Source organism: Pelecanus crispus, chromosome 15, assembly GCF_030463565.1.
Source record: "Pelecanus crispus isolate bPelCri1 chromosome 15, bPelCri1.pri, whole genome shotgun sequence".
Lineage (NCBI taxonomy): Eukaryota > Metazoa > Chordata > Aves > Pelecaniformes > Pelecanidae > Pelecanus > Pelecanus crispus.
In genome coordinates, this window is record NC_134657.1 from 7,257,121 (window position 1) to 7,280,634 (window position 23,514).

The 23,514-nt window shown below is 45.9% G+C and overlaps 1 protein-coding gene across 1 annotated transcript in view; it reads left to right on the plus strand.

Moving 5' to 3' along the window:
* The first annotated feature begins 208 nt into the window (after positions 1 to 208).
* The window catches only part of PUSL1 (pseudouridine synthase like 1), a 29,366-nt gene continuing 6,060 nt past the window's right edge, over positions 209 to 23,514 (plus strand). The window contains exons 1-5 of the mRNA XM_075721680.1: positions 209 to 267; positions 2,379 to 2,436; positions 9,654 to 9,841; positions 17,001 to 17,150; positions 19,364 to 19,537. Coding sequence (XP_075577795.1) covers positions 209 to 267; positions 2,379 to 2,436; positions 9,654 to 9,841; positions 17,001 to 17,150; positions 19,364 to 19,537 — 629 coding nt within the window. The remainder of the gene's footprint in view (positions 268 to 2,378; positions 2,437 to 9,653; positions 9,842 to 17,000; positions 17,151 to 19,363; positions 19,538 to 23,514) is intronic.

A 23,514-nucleotide genomic window follows, 5' to 3' on the forward strand; every position in this document is an offset into this window, starting at 1 on the left:
GCCGGCCCTGGGCGCGGCGGAAGCGGGCGGGGCCGGGGAGGCGGCTGAGGGAAGCGGGGCGGCCCGGGCCCGAGCCGCGCGGGGGGGGCGGGGAGGCCGCAGCTCTGCCCCGGGGCCTCGCCGGTGCCCCCGCCGCCAGCAGCGCCTGGGGAGCCCGGGGCCGCCCGCCGGGCCCGCAGCCTCGGCCGTAGGGCTGTAGGCAGCAAAGATGGCCCCTCCCCCAAGCCGGTACCTAGTGTTCTTTCAGTACTTTGGCACTAAATATAGGTAGGTGCCTCAGCTGCCTCGCCTGCCACGGGCGGTGGAAGCACAGGAGCGCCTGGCCCGGCCCTGAGGGGTTCGCCATGGTGGGGGGGTTAGCCACGGTGGGGGGGTTAGCCACGGTGGGGGGGTTCGCCATGGTGGGGGGGTTCGCCATAGTGGGGGGGGTTCGCCATGGTGGGGGGTTCGCCACAGTGGTGAGGTTCACCACGGTGGGGGGGTTCGCCATGGTGGGGGGGTTCGCCATGGTGGGGGGTTCGCCACGGTGGGGGGATTCGCCACGGTGGTGAGGTTCGCCACGGTGGGGGCGTTCGCCATGGTGGTGAGGTTCGCCACAGGTGGGGGGGTTTGCCACGGTGGGGGGGTTCGCCACGGTGGGGAGGTTCGCCACGGTGGTGAGGTTAGCCACGGTGGTGAGGTTAGCCACGGTGGGGGGGTTCACCACCGGGGGGGGATTCGCCATGGTGGTGAGGTTCGCCATGGTGGTGAGGTTCACCATGGTGGGGGGGTTCGCCATGGTGGTGAGGTTAGCCACGGTGGTGAGGTTTGCCACGGTGGGGGGGTTCACCACAGGTGGGGGGATTTGCCATGGTGGTGAGGTTAGCCACGGTGGGGGGGTTCGCCATGGTGGGCGGGTTTGCCGTGGTGGTGAGGTTCGCCACAGGTGGGGGGGTTCGCCACGGTGGGGGGATTCACCACGGTGGGGAGGTTCGCCACAGGTGGGGGTGTTCGCCACAGGTGGGGGTGTTCGCCACGGTGGGGGGGTTCGCCACGGTGGGGGGGTTCGCCACAGGTGGGGGGGTTCGCCACGGTGGGCGGGTTCGCCATGGTGGTGAGGTTCATGGGGGGGTTCGCCACGGGTAGGGGGGTTCGCCATGGTGGGGGGGTTCGCCATGGTGGTGAGGTTAGCCACGGTGGGGGGGTTCGTGGGGGGTTCGCCACAGTGGGGGGGGTTCGCCACAGTGGGGGGGTTCGCCACGGTGGTGGGGTTCGCCATGGTGGTGATGGGAGACCTACACGGAGGCTGCTGGGAAAAGGATGGGTGAGCGCAGTGGTTCTGGTGAGGGATAAATCCCTTGCTGAGGAGGTGAGAGCGGGCAGGGAGCTGGACTCGCTGCTGTTGCGTGTAAGTGCGAGGAAGGGGCCGGTTTGGGCAGGAAATGCGTAAAATGGGCAAAGAGAAAACGGCGTCAAAGGACAGAGAAGGCGGCAAACTTGTGATCTCAGGCGGGGGGGGGGGGGGGGGGTAAGTCGCTGCATTTGCTGCAGCGGGGGGGTTGTTGGGCACCCGGTGGTGTGGCTTGTTCTCAGGGGTTCAGACACCTGCGTTGCTCGAGAGATGCAGGTGAAGTGATCTGTGGGCTGGGAGTCCCGCAGGATAGCCGAGGCCGGGTTTCCCCGGGCCTTAAATATCCCACATGTGTAGCTGTGCTTGTTTACATTTGAAAAAAGGGTGGGGGAGAACTTCCACCCCATGGAATTGTGCCTATCTTTATGAGGATTTTACAGAGTAATACCATCATATGCCAAAACCCACAATTCCTTTGCAGTGCACGGTCTGTGTCACTGTGGGTACTGACCTAAATTACTCTGAGTAGTTACAGGTAGGTTGGGTTTAGCCTCAGGATGTATCTCTGCACTTCAGCAGCTTTTGTGAATGGCTGTGACTTCTGTCGTAGAGAAAGAAGCTCCTCACAAACCGTCTTCGTGGCCTTCTAGCCCCTTTATGACATCTGCAGGGCCTGCAAGAAAGGGACCTGCAACTGGCAACCAGCTCCTGGCACTGAAATAGTTTTATCTGCAAACTCTTTTCTAGTGTAATTTGTCTGCCTTATCTTCCCAACACATCAGCCTCCATCTGAAGGCTGGTCCAGAGAGTAACATTTGAAGGGTGATTTTTATTTCCAGCCTCCTTTCTTGCAAATAACCACTGCCTCTGTTTTCCTGTCCCTTCATCAAAGTGTTTGGTCCCTGCAAGTTCTGTAAAAAGATCCAGGGTACTCAATAGCGGTTTGATGACTGTCCCCCATTAACTTTTGGATCTGTTGGTGGACTCTGTGTCAAGACCCAGAGTCTTGACACATATCAATAACTATTCTATTTGTTTTGCTCTGCAGTGGGGTTATGGAGACTTCGAATGATCAGTCAATGGTTGGAGTCCAGAATTATTTGGAGGTAGGTCCTTGCTAATCTTATTGTCGTTAAAATGAAACTTCTAGGGTCACATTGTTGAGCTACAGATATTATCAGGGATGAGTATTATTTTTAAATTGACACTCAATAAAAGACGCTTGCATAGTGCTAAACACTATAACATTCAAAACAACCAAAGTGCTTTAGAAATTATGTCAGTATACAGGTAGGAGAAATAGGTCAGGGTGAAGTCAAAGACATTAAGATCCTGATCCTGAAAAAGATGTGAACCCTTCAATAAGACTCCAAATTGAGGTATCAGAGTCCAGAACTATGATTCTGAGAGCCCCTGCTCAGGTGCTGGCCCACCTGAAGGTCATTAAGCACATGAGCTTCATTAGCAGTTGTGGCTTTGCCTCCACTCATTCTTAGAACTGCCTCAGTTCTGAGCAGGCTTAGCTGTTCTGCTCCTAGTTTGTGTCTAAGTATTTTATAGATTTAGAAACTAGATGCTGCATCCTCCTGGGAGAGGATGTCTCTGATAGATGTTTTCAGACACAGCAGGATATCCATTGTTCCAAAGAAAAAAAAAATGCTTAGTTTCCATTCTTTTGGAGTTTTTCTAATGTGCCGCGGAAAAAAGGTATGATCCTGTCATCACTGTTGTTCCTGCGCTGCTCCCAGGGATTTCCCAGAAGGTAAGAATGGCTTTCAGGACCAAAGTGCTGTTTGGGCTTGGAGTGAGTGTGCAACAGGCGTGCAAAAGACCCACTGTTATGCCAGTGCATAGAAAGTGGGTCGCTTGCATAGTGTGAATGCTCAGCACACCCGGATGTTTGTGTAACCCCGTTGTACTTTAATTACAAGCTGCTGTTGAGCTGCATTTATTTGAGCAGTGCTGGCGAATCCCAGGTTCCTCTGCAGGGCAGGAATCAAAAGGAAGCTGTGTTGTTTTTCTCTCTTGTCTCAGAAGCATCATGTAGTTTGAAGTGAAGCTTGTGCCCATTTAGAAGGTAAGAGATTGTTGGAGAGGTTGAAACTGATTGCTTTAGGTCAGATCACGCCTTTTTGTTACTTAGTTCTCATTTTCGGTCACACTGTCATAACCTGAGATCACAAACTGGAGCAGTTTGAAGGTGGTGTGCCCAGCGTGCTTGTTTGTGGTAGTCTGTGCGCTGCCTGTGTTAGCTACAATCCCGGCGCTGTGAAGGAGCAGAGCTGTTGAAGAGCTGGTCTGGGAGCAGACTTGCTGTCCCACCCAGCCACTCTGTGACCATGGCCAAGACATCTCCACGCTGTGCCGTGGGAGGGTGATAGTTCTTGCATGCTCTCGCTAAGCAGACTGCAGAAGGAAAGTGTGATGAATTACGGTTTGAGTAAGAGTTCTCAGGGTGTATTTGTATGGCTTCTTGCCTGAGACCATTGTGGAGAAAGTGTATAAATATTGTGCAGATCTTGAAAGAAGAGCCCCAAAGGACTTTCTATCTCATTTATCTAATCCTCTGAACCATCCAGTGTCTCAGCCCCAGGCGCCGGACTTTGGGTGAGTCCAGCAGTTGTTTTGCATTATCTGAGTAACTTTGTTTTAATAGCTGAATGGGTAGGATGGGTGATTAAAGGAGAAAAGAAGAAAGAAAAAAAAGAGAAAAAGATAAACTTATTTGGTGTTGTCTTTTCACAGTATCAGCACTTTGCAGGCCAGTTCTGGGATATGTGCTTTGCTTTCATGTGGTGGTATTGATGCTGGGCACTGCTGAGCAGGGCTGTGTCTATTAGAACCACATGGGGAAGTCTTAAAGCAACTTTAATAGAAAACTTCTGGGGCCTGTAGGAATTTATCTTCCTCCATTTCTGCTCAGCCTTGAACTTCACAACTTTCCAAAGCCAGGAAGGTAACTGAAGGGAAGGGCAAAATTAAATCTGTAATGAGATCCTTATTGGATTCTAAATATGGTTCAGCCATTTGTTTGCAGTTACAGGCAAGCAAATAACCTGTGAGGTGTAGACCTTGCGTTTCAACAGCCATGCCATTAAAAGTGTAATGGACTGGTGCGTGAGTGTGTTCTGCAGCCCTCTGTGTGGTCAGGTAAAATTGCTGGACTGGAGCTGAGCAGAAGGCCTGTCTATAAACCTTTGTCACCATAAAGCACTGTATCATACAGGACACAGGAGCTTTTGTAGTCTTCAGGACTGCTGTGTAACAGAGCCCTGGGACTGTCTGCAGGAAATGGAGACTTGTTTTAGTCCAGGGACAGATGTAGATAGTTGAAGGAGCTTTTAAAATATCTTTGAGGGGGGTAAGCTTTGCAGACAACACTTTCTTTCTTGGAGACAACATATTTCTCTTGAAGCACTTGGAAGCCCAGCTTGCTAGTGATGGGTCCAAACCAAAATTCCAGACCTTGCTTCCCGAGATCGGGAGGCTTGAATCCTGTGATTTGGCTCCCTTCAGTTCCTTGTGCAAACTTACAAGACGCAGGACTTCGTGCTCTAGTCTGAATTCTTACAAATGTCCCTACTGTAAAGGAAGATCTCCCGTGTAGCACCTTTTGCTAAAGTGAGCAGCTGTTGCTTGTGCTAACAGGCACCATATGGGAGGCCTGCTAGGATCTACAGAATTAAGTTCCCTTTCATGTTTGGTTTGAACTATCTCCTGAGTGTGCTGTTTCCCATTGTGCTGGTGAATGCTGCCCAAAACTAATCTTCCCCACACGAAGCTCTGCTTTGGCCAGCAGCCTTGCGCTAAGGCCAGATATTATTCTTCATGGAAGGAAAAGGGGGAGTAGAAGAGGAGAGAAAGAGAACATACACGAACTCCTTACTATGCAAGGCAGCTTTGGTACAACTGCCTGCCCCCCCCCCCCCCCCCCCCAAAAAAAAAAAAAAAAAAAGAAGAGAGGAAAATGGACCCAGAGAACTGTCATCTTCAACCCCTATTTGGATAATAATGTCACTGGCATAGGAGATTGCTTTAGAAACCCTTTCTTCGAGCAGAAGCCACTTTCGCAGCTTTTTCTCCCTGGCTTTCACTTTGACTTTTATCTATTCCACTAAAAATGAGTTAGATTTTTAATTAGTTTCAGTTGACATAGCACCCATTGAATCAGTGAGGCTGTGATGACTTGCAACCGGAAGCTTGCACATTGCTATTTACCAGAACACAGAAACTTATGAATTGTGCAGCATCCTCGGCAATGCAGTGCAATCCCTTGTGTCTGTGCAGCATGTGCACTGCGCATGATGAAACCAGTAAGCAATCCAGCTGCTGTGGAAGAGAAATAGACATTTATTTTTCCAAAACATTCCTAATGCACAGTTTCTCATGTACACACCCATCTACAATGGATTTCACAGCTTCCTTTTGTGGTTCTCAGATGCTCTGTAGAAGTAGATGGCTGAGTATCTTGAGGATTTTTTACTTAGACTTCAGGGAGAGAAGTGGATGAACTTTTGCTTCCCCGCCATAGGTGGTATACGTTAATGGGCCTGTTCTTTATCTCGCCTCTCCAGTGTTTGTATAGAGTGAGAAGAGAACAGAGCTTTGAGTAATAATCTGGAATGTGGATCCATATCATTCTGGCACACAACAGTGGAAATTTCAGCACGATTCAAAACATGGAAGTGCTTAGCGAATGAAACCTGTTAGCAGAACAGACCTACTAAATGCAAGTACTGCTTTCCCCTGCATCACTGGTATGCAGGGTGTTAGAGGTATAAACTGACACCCTGGGATGCTTGTTGCTGCTCCAGGAATATGGTTGTCAGAAAGACTATGACTCTGGAAGGAAAGACTAAATGAAAATGGATGAGATCTGGCTCAATGAAAGGCCTTCAGCAGGTGCCAAGCCAAGATTTTGGTGTTTGTAACACCTACTAAAAAGAATGATGCTTGCATGCTCTGTGGCTTGAAGAAGGGATCAGAGACCGTGAACTCTGAGCACATGGGAGGACATCCCAGCTCCTTTACTCCTGTGTCTCCTCTATTGCTTTTTAGCTGGGTGCCCGTGGGTAAAGTGCTTAACTTCTGCCTCAGTTTCCCCCGTAGGAATCCATAGATGATACCCAACAGGGTAGCAATCTCAATTAATAGCAATAAAGTCTTTTGAGTTCCTCAGATGAAAGGCCTGCTTGTTTTAGGGGCTTGTTTTTTCTGAAAGGGTAGGAAAAACTGGTTGCTATCCAAGCAATTACTAAATGTAAATAATGCGTCTTTTTTGAAATTCAGTGTGGGTGATATTAATGGATTGAAGTATACAAGAACCAGAGGAAGAAACCATCAGCTGTCTGTAGGCTCAAAGGACATCTGGATGGTACAGATATGAGACATTTGCATAGGTGAAGGGGTCACTTCTGAATTGCCTGCAAAGAAGTTCAGCAGTTCAGAAATTCTCTCTTTAAGGAGATTAATTAGGATGGGATATAAATGAAATATTAAAATTGAAACTGGAGGCAGCAGTTGATAGTACATTATCAGCTGCATGCCTATTAGGCTGGAGGAAGAATCCACAAACAAAACTTTCAGCTTTCACAAACTGGGATTTGTTGCTGATGGTGGTCCCATTCCTCCTTGGATGCCCAGCACATATATCCTTCAGTCATCTCTCCAGAAGAGATGTGCCTGGGAGAAAATTGTGCTGGAGAAGGGCAGCTGTGAAAATACCATTTGTTGAACCTGTCATTCAGTCCTGCACCTTTGTGGATTCATTGGCTGACCTGAGTGGGGTGAACAACCAGATTTGCCTTGGAGCCTGCAGTCCTCTCTTCCTCTCCAGTCTGCTCTCCAGCAGGGCTCAGCTGCTGCTGGCAGAGGAGAAGAGATCCAAACGCTGTTGCTATTATCCAGCTTTGTTCCGATGCAGTGTGGGATCCAAAGGAGTGCCGCATCCAAACTTCCCTGAGCCCGTAACAAGAAAGGAGGATGTTTTCCACATTCTCTCCTGTTCTCTCTCTCCCTCTACCCCCGCTCAACTGTGTCCCACTGGCTGGTTTTTGCCTGATGAGAAAGGAGGGGGAGAAGAGGGTGGAGGAAGGGAGGAGCCTGCAAAACCCAAACATATCTTTGCAGAAACTTTGCTCTTAAAATGCAGCTTCTGCTTTAAGACAAATTGCTGAGGCACAAGCCAAGGTCTGCTGCAGAAAACTATTTAATTTCTGTCTGCTTCTCTCTGCTTAAGGGTGATAAATAAAGATTTTCATTGTTAATTGTAACCACATGTGAACTCCAAATAGAAGGATTAGGAAGGGGAAAAGGCTAGGGTCATTTTTGTTCTGTTTCCCAGGCCTTCCCCTGCAGCTCAGTTACATTTTTCCTTGCCTCCTTCTGCATTTTAATGGTATGTTTCTGAGAGCCCAGAATCCTGTCTGCTCAAATAGTAGGAGTCTGGAAGGCATTTGTGAGTCAGCAGTTCAAACTTTATTGACTCTTGGTACCAAATTAAAATCTAATAAAGACCACTGCTGGGCTCACTACTCGGGAGCGGAGATGGGAAAGAGAAGGAAATTTCTTGTCATTCATCTGGTTTTCTGCTTTTTTTGGTTGTTTTTCAGTCTCTCAGATACACTTCACTCATTCACTCTAACAAATTACATTGGGTTTTCTATCTAAGGGTCTGTCCTCGCAAAGAAAAAAGTTGTGTTTTGCAGTGCTCCAGCAACCTACTTTAAAACCTCACTGTAGGTAAGACCTACTGTGGTTTTAACATTGCATTAGTAAGTTACTGGAATACCAAGGTTTCTGACCTGCCAGTGTTTGTCCCTTGCCAAAACCCACCCTGGCTTTACTAAACTTAGGCCAGTCTAGACAGACCCTTAAATATATAGCATCTAATTAACCGTGTTAGCATCTCTCTTGCTCTCTCTCTTTTGTGTGTGCATCTTGATTAAAAGACACTATATTAATGACTCATTTAGCGGGGTTTTATTTACTTTCCCAGCAGGAACCTGTAGCAATTCACCCGGTTGTTTTTCCAGCCCTTTGTTAGTGGGCAGAAAGGAAAGGCAGAAACAGGGTGGGGATAAAAGCCAGCTGTGTGGAGAGGAACAGCTGGGAAAGGGAAGCAACAATCCTAGCCACAGGTGGCTTCTCCAGCAAATCCATGCCAAAATCCATATGCAGAACCTAGAGGATCTCAATATCCTTCCCCTTGCATTAAGAATAGTAAGTTCCAGCTTGTTGCAATACTGTTTGCTAACTAATTTTTAAAGTACATCTCGGCTGCAGTGTAATTTTAGGGCCTTTTGGCTGCAATAAGCTTGAACTCTGTGATGGTGTAAATAATGTCTGTCATTTTCTGCTGTAGCCTTGCTACGGCAGAGGTCTTAGTGTGAGTGAGACATTGCCTTAATATTAAGGCAACTCTAGCTCCTGAAGAAAACACGACTCTCGAGGATTAGCCAAGTCCTGCATTAATGCAACTGTGGAAGCAACAAATACAAGGAAATTCCATCTTGTGACTGCTGGTGGTGTGTGTTTGTCCGGTGGTTGGTTGTACCTGCTGGGGTAGCTCAGTGTCAGCTCTTCAACTACTGGTGTGTTTTATGAGAGCTGTGTCTTGTTTCTTAGATCTGTTTATATTTCTCAGTGGGACTAATAAATGCATTACATCAGTGCTGTGCTACTACTCATCTGGTCCCCGGGCTCCTCCTCTGCTCTCAACAATTAATGGAAGCGCGTTGCCCCCTGTAGCCCTGCTCCCATTGTGGACGGAAAAGAACTGCCTGCAGCAGTAAGCCACAGTATTTTACGTTCTAGCCTGCACTGGAAGCAAAGGATGCAGCCTGAGCTCCTTCAGGTGTCTTGGCTGATGTCATTCAGGCATCCCTGCATGCTGTTTCCATCTCTTTAAGGCTTGGGTTCTGCAGCTCTTTAAGAGCTGCTGAAGCACTCTTGAGTCCAGTTCTTAGCAGTAAACTGCAGGGGTGGTGTCTGTTTAAATGTGTAATTCTCTGTCCTCTTTCCCACTCACCCAGTAATATCAAGCAAAGGATAGGGAGATGAATATTTTTTACTTTATTTTGTACGTGTAAGGAAGCTCGCATGGCATTTTGGATGTTCTGTTTGAGGTGATTTCAGGACACAAAGTGAGAAGTCCCCCAAATGGGCTCCTCTCCATCCCCTTCTTTGTAGCCCATGGTAAAACTCCCAATTACTTCTCTATGTGAGCAATAAGGAGACACATGGTTAGCAAGGAGGGGGCTGCTTTTCCTTGCTAGCTTGAAGTGAGTCCACTATTCATGAACCATCTTGTGTTGGCTTTCAGAAGGCAGCGCAGAACCTAAAACCCGTTGTTCCCATCAAGTTCTGCATCTCCAGCCGAACAGATGCTGGCGTCCATGCACTCTGCAACTCTGCTCACCTTGATGTCCAGAGGGCACCAGGGAAGCCAGTGTTTAATGAGAAACAGCTCATCTACGGTCTTAATTACCACCTGAAGCCTGAGCCCATCCGGTGAGTTGGTGGCAAGTCAGTCTTTTATTTTGCCCTTGTTGTAGAAAGGAGGAAATGCAGCAATGAGCTCCCATCTTCACCCACAAGGTGTATTTTCCCCTATTACATGTGTTGGCAAACCACTCCCGTGCACCTGTGTATTTCTACTACTACCAGACCCCTGGCACATTAAAGATCAGTCTTTTTCCACTGTCGTTGTTAGGAGATCATCTATGCTAGTACCACTAAAACAAGAGTTGTTGTGAGAGAGAGATTCGAGTCACCATATAAGTATTGAATACACTGGGAGGACTCTAGTTTCACACATGAGCCAGAACATTAGTATATTAATTTTCAGTGCTGCTTTATTCCCCAAACTCCCTAATTTTCTTTATTTATTGAATTAGCACTTAGCAAAAACTTGGCTGCAGTATTGCCTCTCACCTGTATCTGTGCAAAAAGATAAAGAACAAGTAAACAAAATTGCTGTTACTGTTGGCATAGTCTACTTGCCCCTTACTATGTGATCAGCCTCTCTTCTTCCCTGCTAGACCAAGGCTACCACTTGACATGGTTTATAGAAGTTACATCAAAAGCTCCAGTTTAATATTTTTGTAGCAAGACTTGATGTTTTACTCAATGGGATAAAGTCTTTTTCATACTATACCCAACTGTTAATGACTAGGGAGAGTTGCATACGGATGTAGTGAGGAACTTGATACAGCAATCTACAGGGAGCAGAACAGCCATTTCTTCTTTCTATTTGCTTTCTTCTTTTTAGAGTTATTACTTCTTCCAAAACTTCAGAGTGAGCTTATTCTGCATGAGACCTAGGTCTAAATGCCCACCCCCGAAGACAGAAAAAAATGATCACTAAACCAACAGTTTCTGTTAGGAGTTAGCATCCATTACATAAGTAATTACTACACCCTGTGAATTTTTGAAAAGGTGGATTGAATTTCATGTTCTTTGCTTTTCTCCACAAGCTGTTATGCAGTTTCTCTGTCAGCTGTCAAACAGCTTCTGTGTTCTTCCCCAGACAGGGGTGCATTTTTATGGTTAAAGTGTAAATTTAATGCAACATTGGGGTTTTTAGACTAAAAGCCAAATCCGTCCTATGTCATATAATCAACGTGCCATTTGCCCGCAGCTGCTTTGCTGCACTCTGTTCTTTCTTGTGTTATTTGCATACACTAAAAATTCTTCAAGACACAGACTGTCTTTGTCTATACAGCATTTGGCACAATATCTTGAATCTCTGTGCAGTACCCTGCTGAAGAGTTTGTCAAAGCACTTCAGAGTGTTGTGCAAGAAGATGGGTAAATTATAGGAGGTGTTTAGGTGAGCAAAAGAACTTTGATGCGAGATGCCAACCGGTAGTTACTCAGAGGCCCAGGTTGCTCTGTTTTGCATTACTGCAGCCTTTCTGATGTCTGGTGGCATGAACACAAAGGAGGATTATGGAGGCAAATTCCACATGCCAGAGCAAGAACCCAGGACAAAAATGCACATCCCTCCCTGCCCCAGTGAAGGGATTGTTGTAAGAATAGCAACGTTACTATGAAGTACGCTCCCACTTCCCGCTTCACCCAGTCTGCTTTATTTTCTAATCTCCTCTTTGTGAAACAGGGCCTGACCCAAATGCTGACATAGCAAGGCCTGGGATTTGAGGACCGACATCATACTTGCATCTGTCCTTGGTTTTGCAAGGGAGGATTCTAGTTCTCCAGGGCTTGGGGAATGAGTCCAGCTCTAAATGTGCAGGTGCTGAAATAGTTTGGGGTCTGAGGGAGGGAGAGATGAATGATGGTGTTACTTTTTTCCCAGGAGGTCTTTCATGCATGTTCCACATGCTGTATAAAGCAAAGAGTGAGCTAGTGTGAGTTGATTAAAGCTGTGGCATGCTCTGCAGAAGGTGTTGATCTGCAATTCAGTCACCTGGTTTGACTTTTTCAAAGTATATTGCAAACATTCAAACCTTAAGCAAAGGAAGGAGCCTGAGGAAAGCAATCCCAGTTGGCAGAGTCTTCTTTAGCTTTGACTACGCTGCGGGGTGTTCAGTACCTCTGGAAACTAGGCCCCCAGGATCAGACTCTCCAAGGTGTCCGCCACTGTTTTTAGAAGCGACAAAGCAGATTGCCTGCCTCTGGTTGGCAGTAGAGGTAGGCAGCTAACCCACAGATGTGACTAAGGGGTGAGACATTCCAGCATGCCCTGGACATGCCAACGACACCTGTAGTGCTGGGCAGAGCCTAGCTAGGTTGCAGGAACTCTACATCTGCATTAACATTGAGTGAAACACAGGTTAATTAGCTAACCTAGCTGTTAACTAGGTTCCAGCACTAGTTTACCTGGAGTAATGCAAGTGCTGTGCTGTTTCGCAGTCCCTGACCCGACTTGCTCCAGACCTTATACTGACTCAGTGTGAATTGGAGATGGACTGAAGGGGTCAGCTTCTGGTCCGGTGGCCATTCCCTAGACCATGTGCTGTGTTGGTGCAAGGAATGGTATTAGGTGGAGGGACTCTGCCTCCAGAGTTCTGCGATCTCATGTCTAGAGGGCATGTTATCTCCAGGGAACAAATTCCAACCTATGCTGATAGTCAGGGATGGGAGATAGCGGTGACTTGACATTTGCTGCTGTAACAAGGTACGCTGTGACTGGGATCCCACCTACGTACCTTCTGTAGGCCTATGCCAAAGAAGTCTTTGGTGCCTGGAGGTCTCATGGCCTCAGGATTGGATTTTGCAGTGTTTTCCTGCAGCGTTTCTGGAGTTGTATGTCAGTGATGCTTTGCATTTATTTAAATACAGTGGGACCTTTTATCTGCGGGCTTTCAGCTTGGTCAGTGACTGGAGCAGAAGCTGCGGCAGCTGTCTGGGAGCCAGCTGCATTCTTTCACCTCCGAACAAGCACCAGGGGAGCCATCAGAGGGTGAAGGGGAAGAGGAAGTAAAATCCTTGGAATCTGAGCTCGGGCAGGAAGGCACTGTGACAGCCTTATTCTAGAGGCACATAGTTCCTGTTAGTGGCTGTTTATTTTGTTGTTTTAACTGACCTTTTTTTCCTGGATGTTTGCAGTTCCTTTGACAGCCCTCAGACAGTTTTGGGAACAGCATAGGGCCACACCGCTTTTCCCCTTCGATCCTGTGTCTCCTGACTGTCCATGTTAGCTTAGCTGTTGCTGTTCCTCCATGAGATCCTCCTGTGATGTCTTGGAGTGGGTGAGCTCAGCCTAAGGCAGTGTGAAATGACTGTTGTGCTGCTTGGGCTTGATATAGAGCGTGGCGGCCATTAGAAATGCATGACTGTCCCCAGAAATCTGTAAGGGAAATTTCTCGCCCCCCCCCCCCCCCCCCCCCCCCCCCCCCGCAATTTGCAAAAATGTGTTTTAGCAGTTTGCAGAGTTGGTTGAGTCTTTCCCTGAAAGCAAAGGTTTCACAGTGGGTGCATGAAAGAAAAGCAAATACTGATTTCACTGCTTTTACCACACAGCCTGTGGACAGCCATCCAGTAACAAGTCAGATCATGCATCCCAAACCTGAGATCGTAAAACTGTCAGTTGTGCTAATATTCACTTACAAATCCAGTTCCTCCATTGGCCTCTTAAAGTAGCAGCTAGATTCCTCTGCAGTGAGAGGCCAGAACACAAAAGAAATCTCTTTCTCAAGCTAGCTAAGTTGCATGTTTAACATCTGTGAGTTACTGTCCCTTGACAGCCTTCACCTTCTTTGACATATGTGTAAGAGTCTAATGCAGCTGCTGTGGGGTGGGGCTGGAGATGATTTCTTTTCAGACTGCTGTGTCAATTAAAAAAAAAACAAAAAGATTCTGAAATAGAATTTGACTTATGTGGGGTTTTGGTTGTTATTTTTGCTCAGACTGAAAACTAGGTCAGAATCTATACACCCTGGAAGTCAAACCCTTTCTGGATGTTCTAGCAGTAACAGGGAACATGAAGTAGGTCAGAGTTTTGATTTCCTTCCTTAAAAGATTAAAACAGTTGTTTGGGAGTCAAAACTAGTTGATTTAAATCCTGAGGGTACCAGTGCAATAATCAGTCTGTTCTATGTGCCACCAGGCACTGAATCTCAGTTTCCCTTCTCTGAGTTTAGGCTTGTAACGTGTGAGTTGTGTTGTCCAGCTTTAATGGAGTAAGTTGTCCTGGAGGGCTAAAACTACTGTTGTGACCCTGCCACTTCCAATAGTAGTGGTCATACAGATACGTAGGGATAGCTATTTGTGATACCGTGACTGATCAGTTCGAGAGCAAACAGGATTGCTGCTGGAGGAAGTTTTAAGTTGGAGAGCGTCTCCAAAAGGAGGCAGCAGCGGGATCTCACAGGGAAAAAAGGTTTTTTTTGTCTCGTGCTAAGATCTGACAGGTACATATCAGGAGGTGCTACCTTCTGCTAGAACTCAATACAGTTCTGACCAGTTAGTGAGTTTGAGTTCATCGGGGTGCGGCCAGCTCTGCTTCTCCTTCCTCCCTTGGGCTGAACCTTCTAAAAATGGTTCAGCTGCTTTCCATTAAGGAGCGTGGTGACGGGCATGAGTCTAAGCGTATTCAACAACCATCCCCTCCCTCTGTAAATATTACTTTGCCAAGAAGAATTCTCTCCTAATGCTGAAGAGAAAACTCAGCACTTTCATGTGGTTGCAAGCAGGGGGTGATGGAGAGAGGGATCTTTGCGAGAACACATTATTGTCGATAGAGCTTGGAAGGGAAACAAGATTCCAAGCTGGCTGACTGTATCATCAGCAATAATAACCTTCTTTGTAGCGTGATGGGTCTCTTCTATCAACTGATCTGTCTTTTAGATTTGCAAAGCGTATTTGAAAGGATCTTGTCCACAAAGATCAGAGTGTATTTTGTAGATGGGGTAACTTTAGGAGGACTTTGCTGTCACTTAAGTAGGGATGGTAATACAGTAGACTCATGCCTTCTATTCCTGGTTTCAGTTTTGTAAGCATACAATAAAGGCTGTCTGGGTGACAACAAGACAGAGCTGGGATTCTTCCCACCTCCTGCAAACTGGCATTTAGGTTTCAGTTGTCAGTGGAGAGAGAAGGATGTACTTCTGGAGGACATATTTGTATCTAATGCATTGCCTTTTCTAGTTACATGTCTTCAGGCCTTTTTTCCTTCAACCTCCTCTGAAATTCAGGCTCTGCTGGAAAAGCTAAAGAATGCCACAAGTCTTTATTTACCAGCAGCCTTTCAAAAAATGGGATCTTAACAAGGCCTGAAATGTAGTATGTTTGAAGAGCTGCTGGAATAAATGCTGGGAAGACATTCCCACCTAGAAAGAGCCTATGGTAGCAATTGCATGTGCTAGGAGAGGCAGGAAAGGATGCCTGCGCTGAAGAATCATGTGAGCGTAAATAGGCTTTTCTGAAAGAATCAGTCTATCAGAGGGAGTAAAAGGGTGGTTATTGAATAAAAATCACATAAGCATTAAAAAGAGAAGTTCAAGATAGATTAAGTGCTTGTGGAGGCATGTAGACAGGGAAAATAAATGTAATAATTACATTATTGTGTTTAGAAGAGGCTAGAAGTCCTAGATTCAAACTCCATTGCAGGCCTGGAGGATGTAGTTTGCATTTCTACTGAGAGTTTATAGCAGTGGAACAATCTCCTGGGCTTGTTATTGCAAATCTTTGTGGAGGCCTGTGGCTCGGCTTTAATTTCTTCTTTTGTGGTCTGAGCCTTTGCAGTCAAGGGATGTGAGCCAGAGGCACTTGAGCTGGCAAAAATCCCTGAAGCACCAGCCTTTTTAAAGTAAATAAATAGGTTTTTCTATTACTTGGTCCCAAACGGTATCGTATTGTTTTGGCTGCCCTGGGTCCCTTCTCCTCATTATGCCAAACTCTGAAGACAGAAAGGCACGTAGCAGGAGAAAAACCACCTTCTAAGGAGACGTGTCCTCTAAAGTAACACCTGCACAGAGATTATGCCTGTGTAATAGTGACTCCTTGCTGTATGCTCCCTGCAGTATGGTGAGTAGCCAGTACTCTGGGATAAGGGAAAATCAATCCAGTAAAAACTGCTGCTGACATGTTCAAATCAATGATAACGCTTTGGGGAGGTGCAGAAGGGAAGCTCTCCGTTTTCTCCCTTGCCAGAGAGAAGGGTGTTTCCCCGCTCAGCCTTCATACCCTCCCTTCTGGCTACCAAGCTGTCTGATGGTAATGGTGGCTTTGGCTTAGAGAAACAAGGCAATTTCTCCCTCTTGCTTATAGAAGAAAATGGGGGAGTTCAGCTGCCTAGAAAGCTGTTTCTTGAGTTAACTGCCCAGAGTCAGGGGAGGACGAGTAGGCGTGAACATTCCCAAAAGCCATTTTCTGCACACGTCAAACACAAGGGTTCCCAGGAGGTCTCCTGCATGCAGCATTCTGCTGTTTTCAGATAGACTCAGTCTAGGCAGTGGTGGGATGCACCTTTATTTTCATTGCTTCAGCGAAGTCCTATTTGTCTTGGAGGTCGTGGAGGGAGGTAGGGAGGGAAGTGACCTAGTTTCAGCTATCTCCATCTGCTACAATGAGCTGTGTAGCCACCTTTGAGAGGGAGCACAGAGGTATCTGTTGTTGGGGGAGTGCCTCCCACTCACATTTGGGACCATGGTTCTGCAGGAGCAGAAGGGAACAGTGTTCATAAGGTGTGCTCCTCAGCTGGAGATGGAGGGAGTCGGCTTGCTTTGGGAAGTGGCTTCCTCTCGCCTTAAGCGTGGCTAGGAACACGTGCCCTCAGCCGGATGCGATGCAATTTGGTGGGCTGGGTGAGGTATTTGGTTTCACTGTGCAACAAAGAACGCGTGCTATCAGTTGCCGTTTGTCAGCTGAAGGACTGATTGGTCTTAGCCCCTTGTGATGGTGTGAGCATCCCTCAAAACTTGTTGACAGATGATCCAAAGTCGGTTTCATTGTGTATTTGGTGACAGGGTGATGCCAAGGCTCCTCTTCTAGTTGCTGGGTGCCTGTGGCAGCCTACAGGTGCAAATCCTTGGTCACTAGTTAGTCATTGGCTCTCAGGAGAGAATGATATTTATTTAGTTTTAAGTGCAGTTTCTCAAAGAGTCTGTTGCATATTTCAGTTCCCATCTATGTGGTGACCAGGCAAAAGCTTTTGAATTAGTGTATGAAATTTCTCTCCATCTCGCTCATTCTCTTCATCCTAACAGCATTTTGAATGCCTATCGAGTGACCAGTTCCTTCCATGCGCGCTTCTCTGCACTGTCAAGAACCTACATTTACCGGCTGTTGATCGGCTGCAGTCATCATTCTGAAATACCGGTGTTCGAAAGGGATCTCTGTTGGGCTCCTACGGGAGGGTAAGTCTGTTCCTAAACCTCCCTGGGGAGCTACCTCATCAACACTCTGGAAAGGCTTGGCTTTTGGGGGAAGCAGGGAGGGGGTAATTTCCACGGGTGACACCAGATTCCCTGTTTGTATTGACAAGATTTCCCTGTTGAAATCAGTGGAACTGCACTGGGTTATGTTCACTGAGACCTGAGACTTACAGCTCTTTTTAATTGTACCATCGGTTGTACCTGTGACAAACGTGCTTAGCACTGCTGAAATACCCGGTGACTCCGGGTAGAGTCCATCAGCAACTCTGTGTGTCCTTCCCCATGGAAGTGACGAGCATTTCCTCAGGGGACCTTGCCAATTCATACAGCAAACGCATTCAGACAGCTGGCTGAAGGAACAGTGCTCTGACATGAGACAGGCAGAAATGCATTGCACAGCAGATCTCAAGAGTTTTAGGTGCGACCATACAGGCAGTCGAGAACGAAGGCTGACAATTCCTTCCCCCCACCTTTTCTTTTCTTTTTTTTTCCCCCCTGCTCTCTCATTCCCTGAGTGCTTGTATGTTTGAATAGTGAGAGCCAATAACTCTGAGCAACCCTACAATAACAAACGAGTGTGTCGAGCTCAGTATTCAGTTGTGTTCTTGGAGTAGCCACTGAGTCATAACAAATCAGTGCTTGTATATGCAAGGGAATAAAAACAAATTCAGTGCCATTTAAAAAAACAAACAAACTTAGGACATGGTAAACAGTGGGTGAGGAAAAAACAAGCAAAACCCAGAAGATAATTTGTTATTGTCCTTTAGTTTACATTGTACTGAGATAAACATACATTCAAGAAAACAGGAGTTTTCCACAACATTATAGAAAAACAGGTTTGTAGCCAGTTGTGGTAATTTCATCACCCACTATTGGAATAACAATTGTGGGTAATGGAAAAAAAAAAGTAATCTCAACTGTCCTAGCAGAGGAATGAAGATGACACTGTCCTAACATTAAATTGCTGCCTTTCTTTTCTGTGGGCTGTGGAAGGGGAAAGTAAATATGAAATTGCAAAATTAGATGTTATGTGCACAGTGTGTTTTAATCTCGGGCTTTATGAAATAGCATTTAATTTGGTCCAGACACCGCAGTTAATTTTCTCAAACGGCAATACCACATAAAGGATGGGGTAGGCATATTAGAAATTCTGCGTGGGAGGTGTCTTACTAAGAGGTGGGATATTTGGACTGCTAGTAGTGGAGAAGCTCATAGTGTGTGCGCTGCTGAGCACATCTGGTGTGTAAAACACATAATACACGTTAAACTTCTGTAGGCATCTGAATTACCAACTAGCAATCATCAGCATGTCTCAGTGTGACCAGGATTCTGTAAGTGCTGCTCATTTTTCTTGAATACAGTGAAAAGACTTAATGATGTTGGGAAATCTCATCTTTTTTTGTTTGTTTTCTTCAGAAATGTTTTGACTTCTGTTAAGATCTCAAAAATGTAAGCCATAGATCATGCATACTTGCTCAGGCTTTTCTTAGGAGAAATTTACAAAAATGGAATAAGAATAAGCATCTGTTCAGCAAATATATCGGTAAATCTGGCTAAATTCCTTTGCTTGAGACTATTTTGAACAGACCTAGATACTTAGATGAAGAAATATGAATGACACTTGACATTGAGTTTTACCCTTGGCCCTTTCTTCTGCATCTCCACCTTGGGTTTACACGGGCTTCATCTCTGACAGTTTGCTCACTCATTCCATTTCTGTTGCTTCCTAATTTCATCTTCTGGCTGTTGCAAATCTAAGGTTTGGAAAACCATCATAGTGTTTGACATTTTCTCACCTGGCAACAGTGTTTTTCAGTTTATAAGATCCAGATACTGCAAAGGATTTTGGTTCTCTTGCCCTACGCTCTAGCCAGCAATTTGAATAGCTATTTGAATTGAACTGTTATAAGAAGCACAGCAGGATAAAGGTTTGTGTAAAAGCTTGTGCCTGCCAACCCCTCATCTACCCTGGGGTTTTGAATACCTTCAGACCTCAGGTCACTTGGCATCTTGGTTTGTGGTTTGGGCCATTACAAGACAAAACTCCATCTTGCAAAATGTGTTTCCACAGTGCTGCAGTGTTAAATCTGCCTGCCAGGTTTAAGCTTTGTATCAATTAATTGGACTTTGACCCACCTAACACACTTGGTCCCACCTGATGCTCCTTTCCTTTTGGTCTGCGTGTTTAATTTCAGCTACCTGAATGTGCCTGCCATGCAGGATGCAGCACAGTTCCTGCTGGGAACCCATGACTTCAGTACCTTCCGCTCACTTAACTCCGAAACGCCTTTCCAGTCGCCAGTCAGAACCATCCTCCAGGCAGACATCCGACCCTCTTCTGGTTTCCTGTCCCAGCACTATGAACACAGGTGAGAGCCCAGATACTCAGCTGAGGAGCTGCTCTGATCAGCTAGTGCTTGCTTTGCCTGAAAAGCTGCTTTCCAGCGCTGCTTTGAGAACTGACCTCCTGTTCGCTGTGCATTGCCTTCACAGTTCTGTGGTGGTGTCAGCAGGGTTCTGCCTAGTGACAGCTTGGAAAGGACATTTCTTTCCCTCTCCTCCCCAATGTCCTCAGGGACAAAGATGAGCAGGAGTGAGGTCAGGGAAACTGGTGTGGTTGTGCATTAAAAGGCAGGATGTTATAAACTGGTGTGTGGAATCTGGCACGGAGCAATTCCTATGAGGTGCTTCCAGCATTTACACTCATTTTGATTGCTAAAGACCAGCTCTGCCAGGGGATGGGATTTTTTCCTCCCCCGCCCCACTGCTATCCTAGTTTTGCCTAAAGGCTGCGAATAGAAGGAAGAAAAACCCACCCAACACCTAGGTCACTGCTCAGTTCACACCAATAATTCCTACTGTCTTCCTGGGGGATGTTGATGAAGGAAAGTCCAATATTCATCAGCCATTACATAAACAAAAGATTGCTGAGTGTCAGGTTCTTTCAGGACCAGGTCTTGCAAGTATTGAAATTAAGTGGCTGGATGTATTTTCTCTCTAGTAGAAACTGAAGTTTTTTTCCCAGAAAGATCATGGGTATTTATCATCTGAACATGGCTTTTGCTTTCATGCTGGCTTCTTTCACGGATAAGTGGCTGTTGTGTTTCAGCTTGACAGCAAACCTTGCTGTTGTCTGTCTCCAAACCAGGTGTTCCTGCTTTCTGATTAGGAGAAAACCCTTTTCTTTGTAATTTTCCCCAACGACCCTCCATTAGATTTGAATAGCTACTGAGCTGTCTGTAACAATGAGTGCCATGCTCCCAGCTTTGGAGCTTCGCTGCAGTTAGAACAGCCTGTTTTGCCAGCGTAAGACAAAAACTGAAAGGGAGCTGCAAAAAGAGAGAGATATCTGTATGCTCTGAGTAACCCTGGTCTTTCAGTTCCTCCCATCTTCCGATTCCTGCTTTTCCTGCTCAGTGTTGGTGCCGACCGATACACAGCCACATTATAAAGAGCCACCCGGTTGGGTATGGCGCTTTCATTGCTACCTCCGCTGTACGAGCACAAGGACATGGGCAGTTAGTGCCAGATGAAACGTTTACTTCCCGCCTTCTTGCAGGTAAGAAACACTGTTCCCATGGGGAAAAGGAAGGCTGGAGAGGAAAAATGGGTGCTGTCATGTGGCTGCATTCCTGCTGTTTGTTACTGGGTTGCCAGTGCTGAAAGGAGAGCTTGGCCTCCCTCCGTCAAGTGTGGTTACGCGTAGGGACACAAGTAACAGTGAAACGCTTCATCCACAAGATTATCTTGTCCTTTATGAGTAGCTTTGTAAGTGGCAGTGACCCAAGCTAACCTGAAAATAACTGTTAACAGGCTTGTAGATCACCTGTGAGGGCATATGGGCCACGTTACCTTTCCAGTTCAGAGCTGCTATTGTCAGTTGACCCATCTCTGAGATTTAATATCGATCAGCTCTTTTTTTTTATGTCTCTGATTTTAATTTAAAAAAGGAATTTGCCATTTCTTGCATAACTTGCTGCATAAACCCATCCCACATGAGGCCAAAAACAGCTCGAGAGAGAGAGTAAACCTAAAAACTGGATCAAAAGCATCAAGCTAGTTGCTGGTGGAATATTTTTGCTTTTGGTGACACATGCATCCAAACTTGTGTTTTATAGTGAGTCATTTTTATAATGTGTCAATATTAATTGATTTAATGAATGTTTAGGCTGAAGGGGATGGCTTTGAGAAGCCTAGTTTCAAGGCATTTAAGTGGCATTCCACTCTCTTAGGATACTTTGTTAGTAATAACCACAACCATGAGTTTTGTAGACTCTAGAAAAAAATTGTGGGGTTTGGGTCTTTGTGACAGGCCAGGTGTTGTTGGGGCTTATTTTTTTTGTTTGATTGGGGTTTTTTAATTACAGCGTCCTAGTTACTTTTAATCTGTAAAACTCTCCCTATGGGAACAGTTGCAGTCATGGAGCTTGGTGTTTGTTTGCCCCTTCTGCGAATAAGACAGCAAATATGCCTGAAGTGCATGTGTATTTCTTCACTGCCGTAGCAGAATGAACTGTTCCTGCAATGAAAAGGCTGGGATAGCAGTAAAATCTTATAAATAGGTTTTAAAAAAAAAAAAAAATTAAAGCCTAATCTCAGGAGGTTTATTTTCTGTTTCAGAGGGAGGAATCCATAGAATGATCAGCCATGGTCTCTTAGTCAAATAATGCAGCTCTTCTTTCTCATTCTTTCCTTCCTTTCTGAACTTAAACCAATCTTCTGAATTGACCATTTGTCTGTTTAAAAGGCTAACTGTTAAAATGATTCCTTCCGTCAAACTCAGTTGCTCGGCAACAGTGGAAGTGGAGTTAGTGTCCCATCCATACAAAATGCTTTTGAATGCTAAGGCTGTGTTCAGAGACTTAGCCCCATTGCCTGTTCCTGGGGAGTGATTGCTCTGTCACCTGTTTTCTAGCTGAATATGTATTATTCTTTGCAAGGTGCTGGCTTCTGCTACCAAGCGGAAAAAGACAGCTGGATTTTTTGCTGGTGAGCAAAATTATCTGAGATTGACAGGAAAAACAAAGTCCCTCTCTTAAAGAAAAATATCTTGTTCTCTTTTGAAGTCTACGGGATATTTTTCCTAAGTATCTTGACCCATCTTTTGTAGCTTAATATATCTTGTCAAGAGAACCAAGACAGGAGAATCCTGGCTAAAGAAGGCGCATGCAGTTTGGTGAGAAGGGGGTTTGTCCCTATTTGAAAAAATTGTCTCTTGTGCTTTGCTAAAGATCTGAGCTGAATTATGACCTCGATGTGCTGGGTATTCGCACACGTGTGTAGCAACGCACATGTCTGTGTGCCATGAGCATCAAGCTGGGGGGAGAGCAGACCATACGTAAGCGATAGCAACGTTGTCATCTCCTGACATGAAGAGGAATCTGGGGGCAGGAGCTGCCTTTGCATATGCCAACATGCACGACAGGGAGGGCTAAAAGCAGTAATTTATCTGTAAATCCAGTGAGAAAACAGCTTGTGGCTGCTCCCTACATTGACTGTTTCACAGTTTTTCTTCCTGCTGGCCCTGCCCTGGTGCCCCGCGTGGGCCTGTGAATCGCGTTGTCCCCGCTTCACCTTTCTTCTACAGCTCGCAAGAGCTGTCCCCTCTCCCAGGGAATGGGCAGCCCCTTTCTTGAGACTCAGGTGTTTCCAGCAAAAACCCAGCCTGACAAATCTGAACCCTCCAGACAAATATGTTGCAGCTGTGCTTTTCTCACAGCTGATGCAAATTTCCATAGCCCTTTGATACCCAGTCATATACTGGGCTCATTGCAAGGGAGGAGAGGAGAGGGTTTGCATGTAAATATGTGCTTTTCTGGATTATGCAAGGTAAGCTTTGTCTCTTTTTGCTGTAGGAATGCTATGGGATATAAGGAGCACTTACAAACTGTTAGTGAATTTATTTTTTTATTGTTGCTTTATTATTACTTTTATCGAAGTGATTTCTAGAATTGCTTTGTAGCATGGAAGTTTGGAGATGCAGGTACTGAAAACCTGCTCTTTTTTTTTTTTTTTTTTCCTCTGTTGGCGTATCTGATGTATGATACGTGTATGTGTTTATATACATCTAATGTGCATATCAGATTTTTTATTTGTAGGAAGGAAGTGTGCATACAGGTTCTTCCCTGCAGGACTGTTCCTGAGAACAGGTTTGCATTGGGTTTTAGTGTTAGAGCTGGTACTGAAACATCAGCAAAAACACAAAAATATTTAGAAAGCAACTTGTAAAGGTTTAGCAGAGGATGCAAATGTCAGTGAAGTATTGGAACAGTTAGCCTCCATAGAGTTCTTATAAGGAATATTGGTTACTACCATAAAACTTTCTGGAAAATGGTATCTGTGTGAA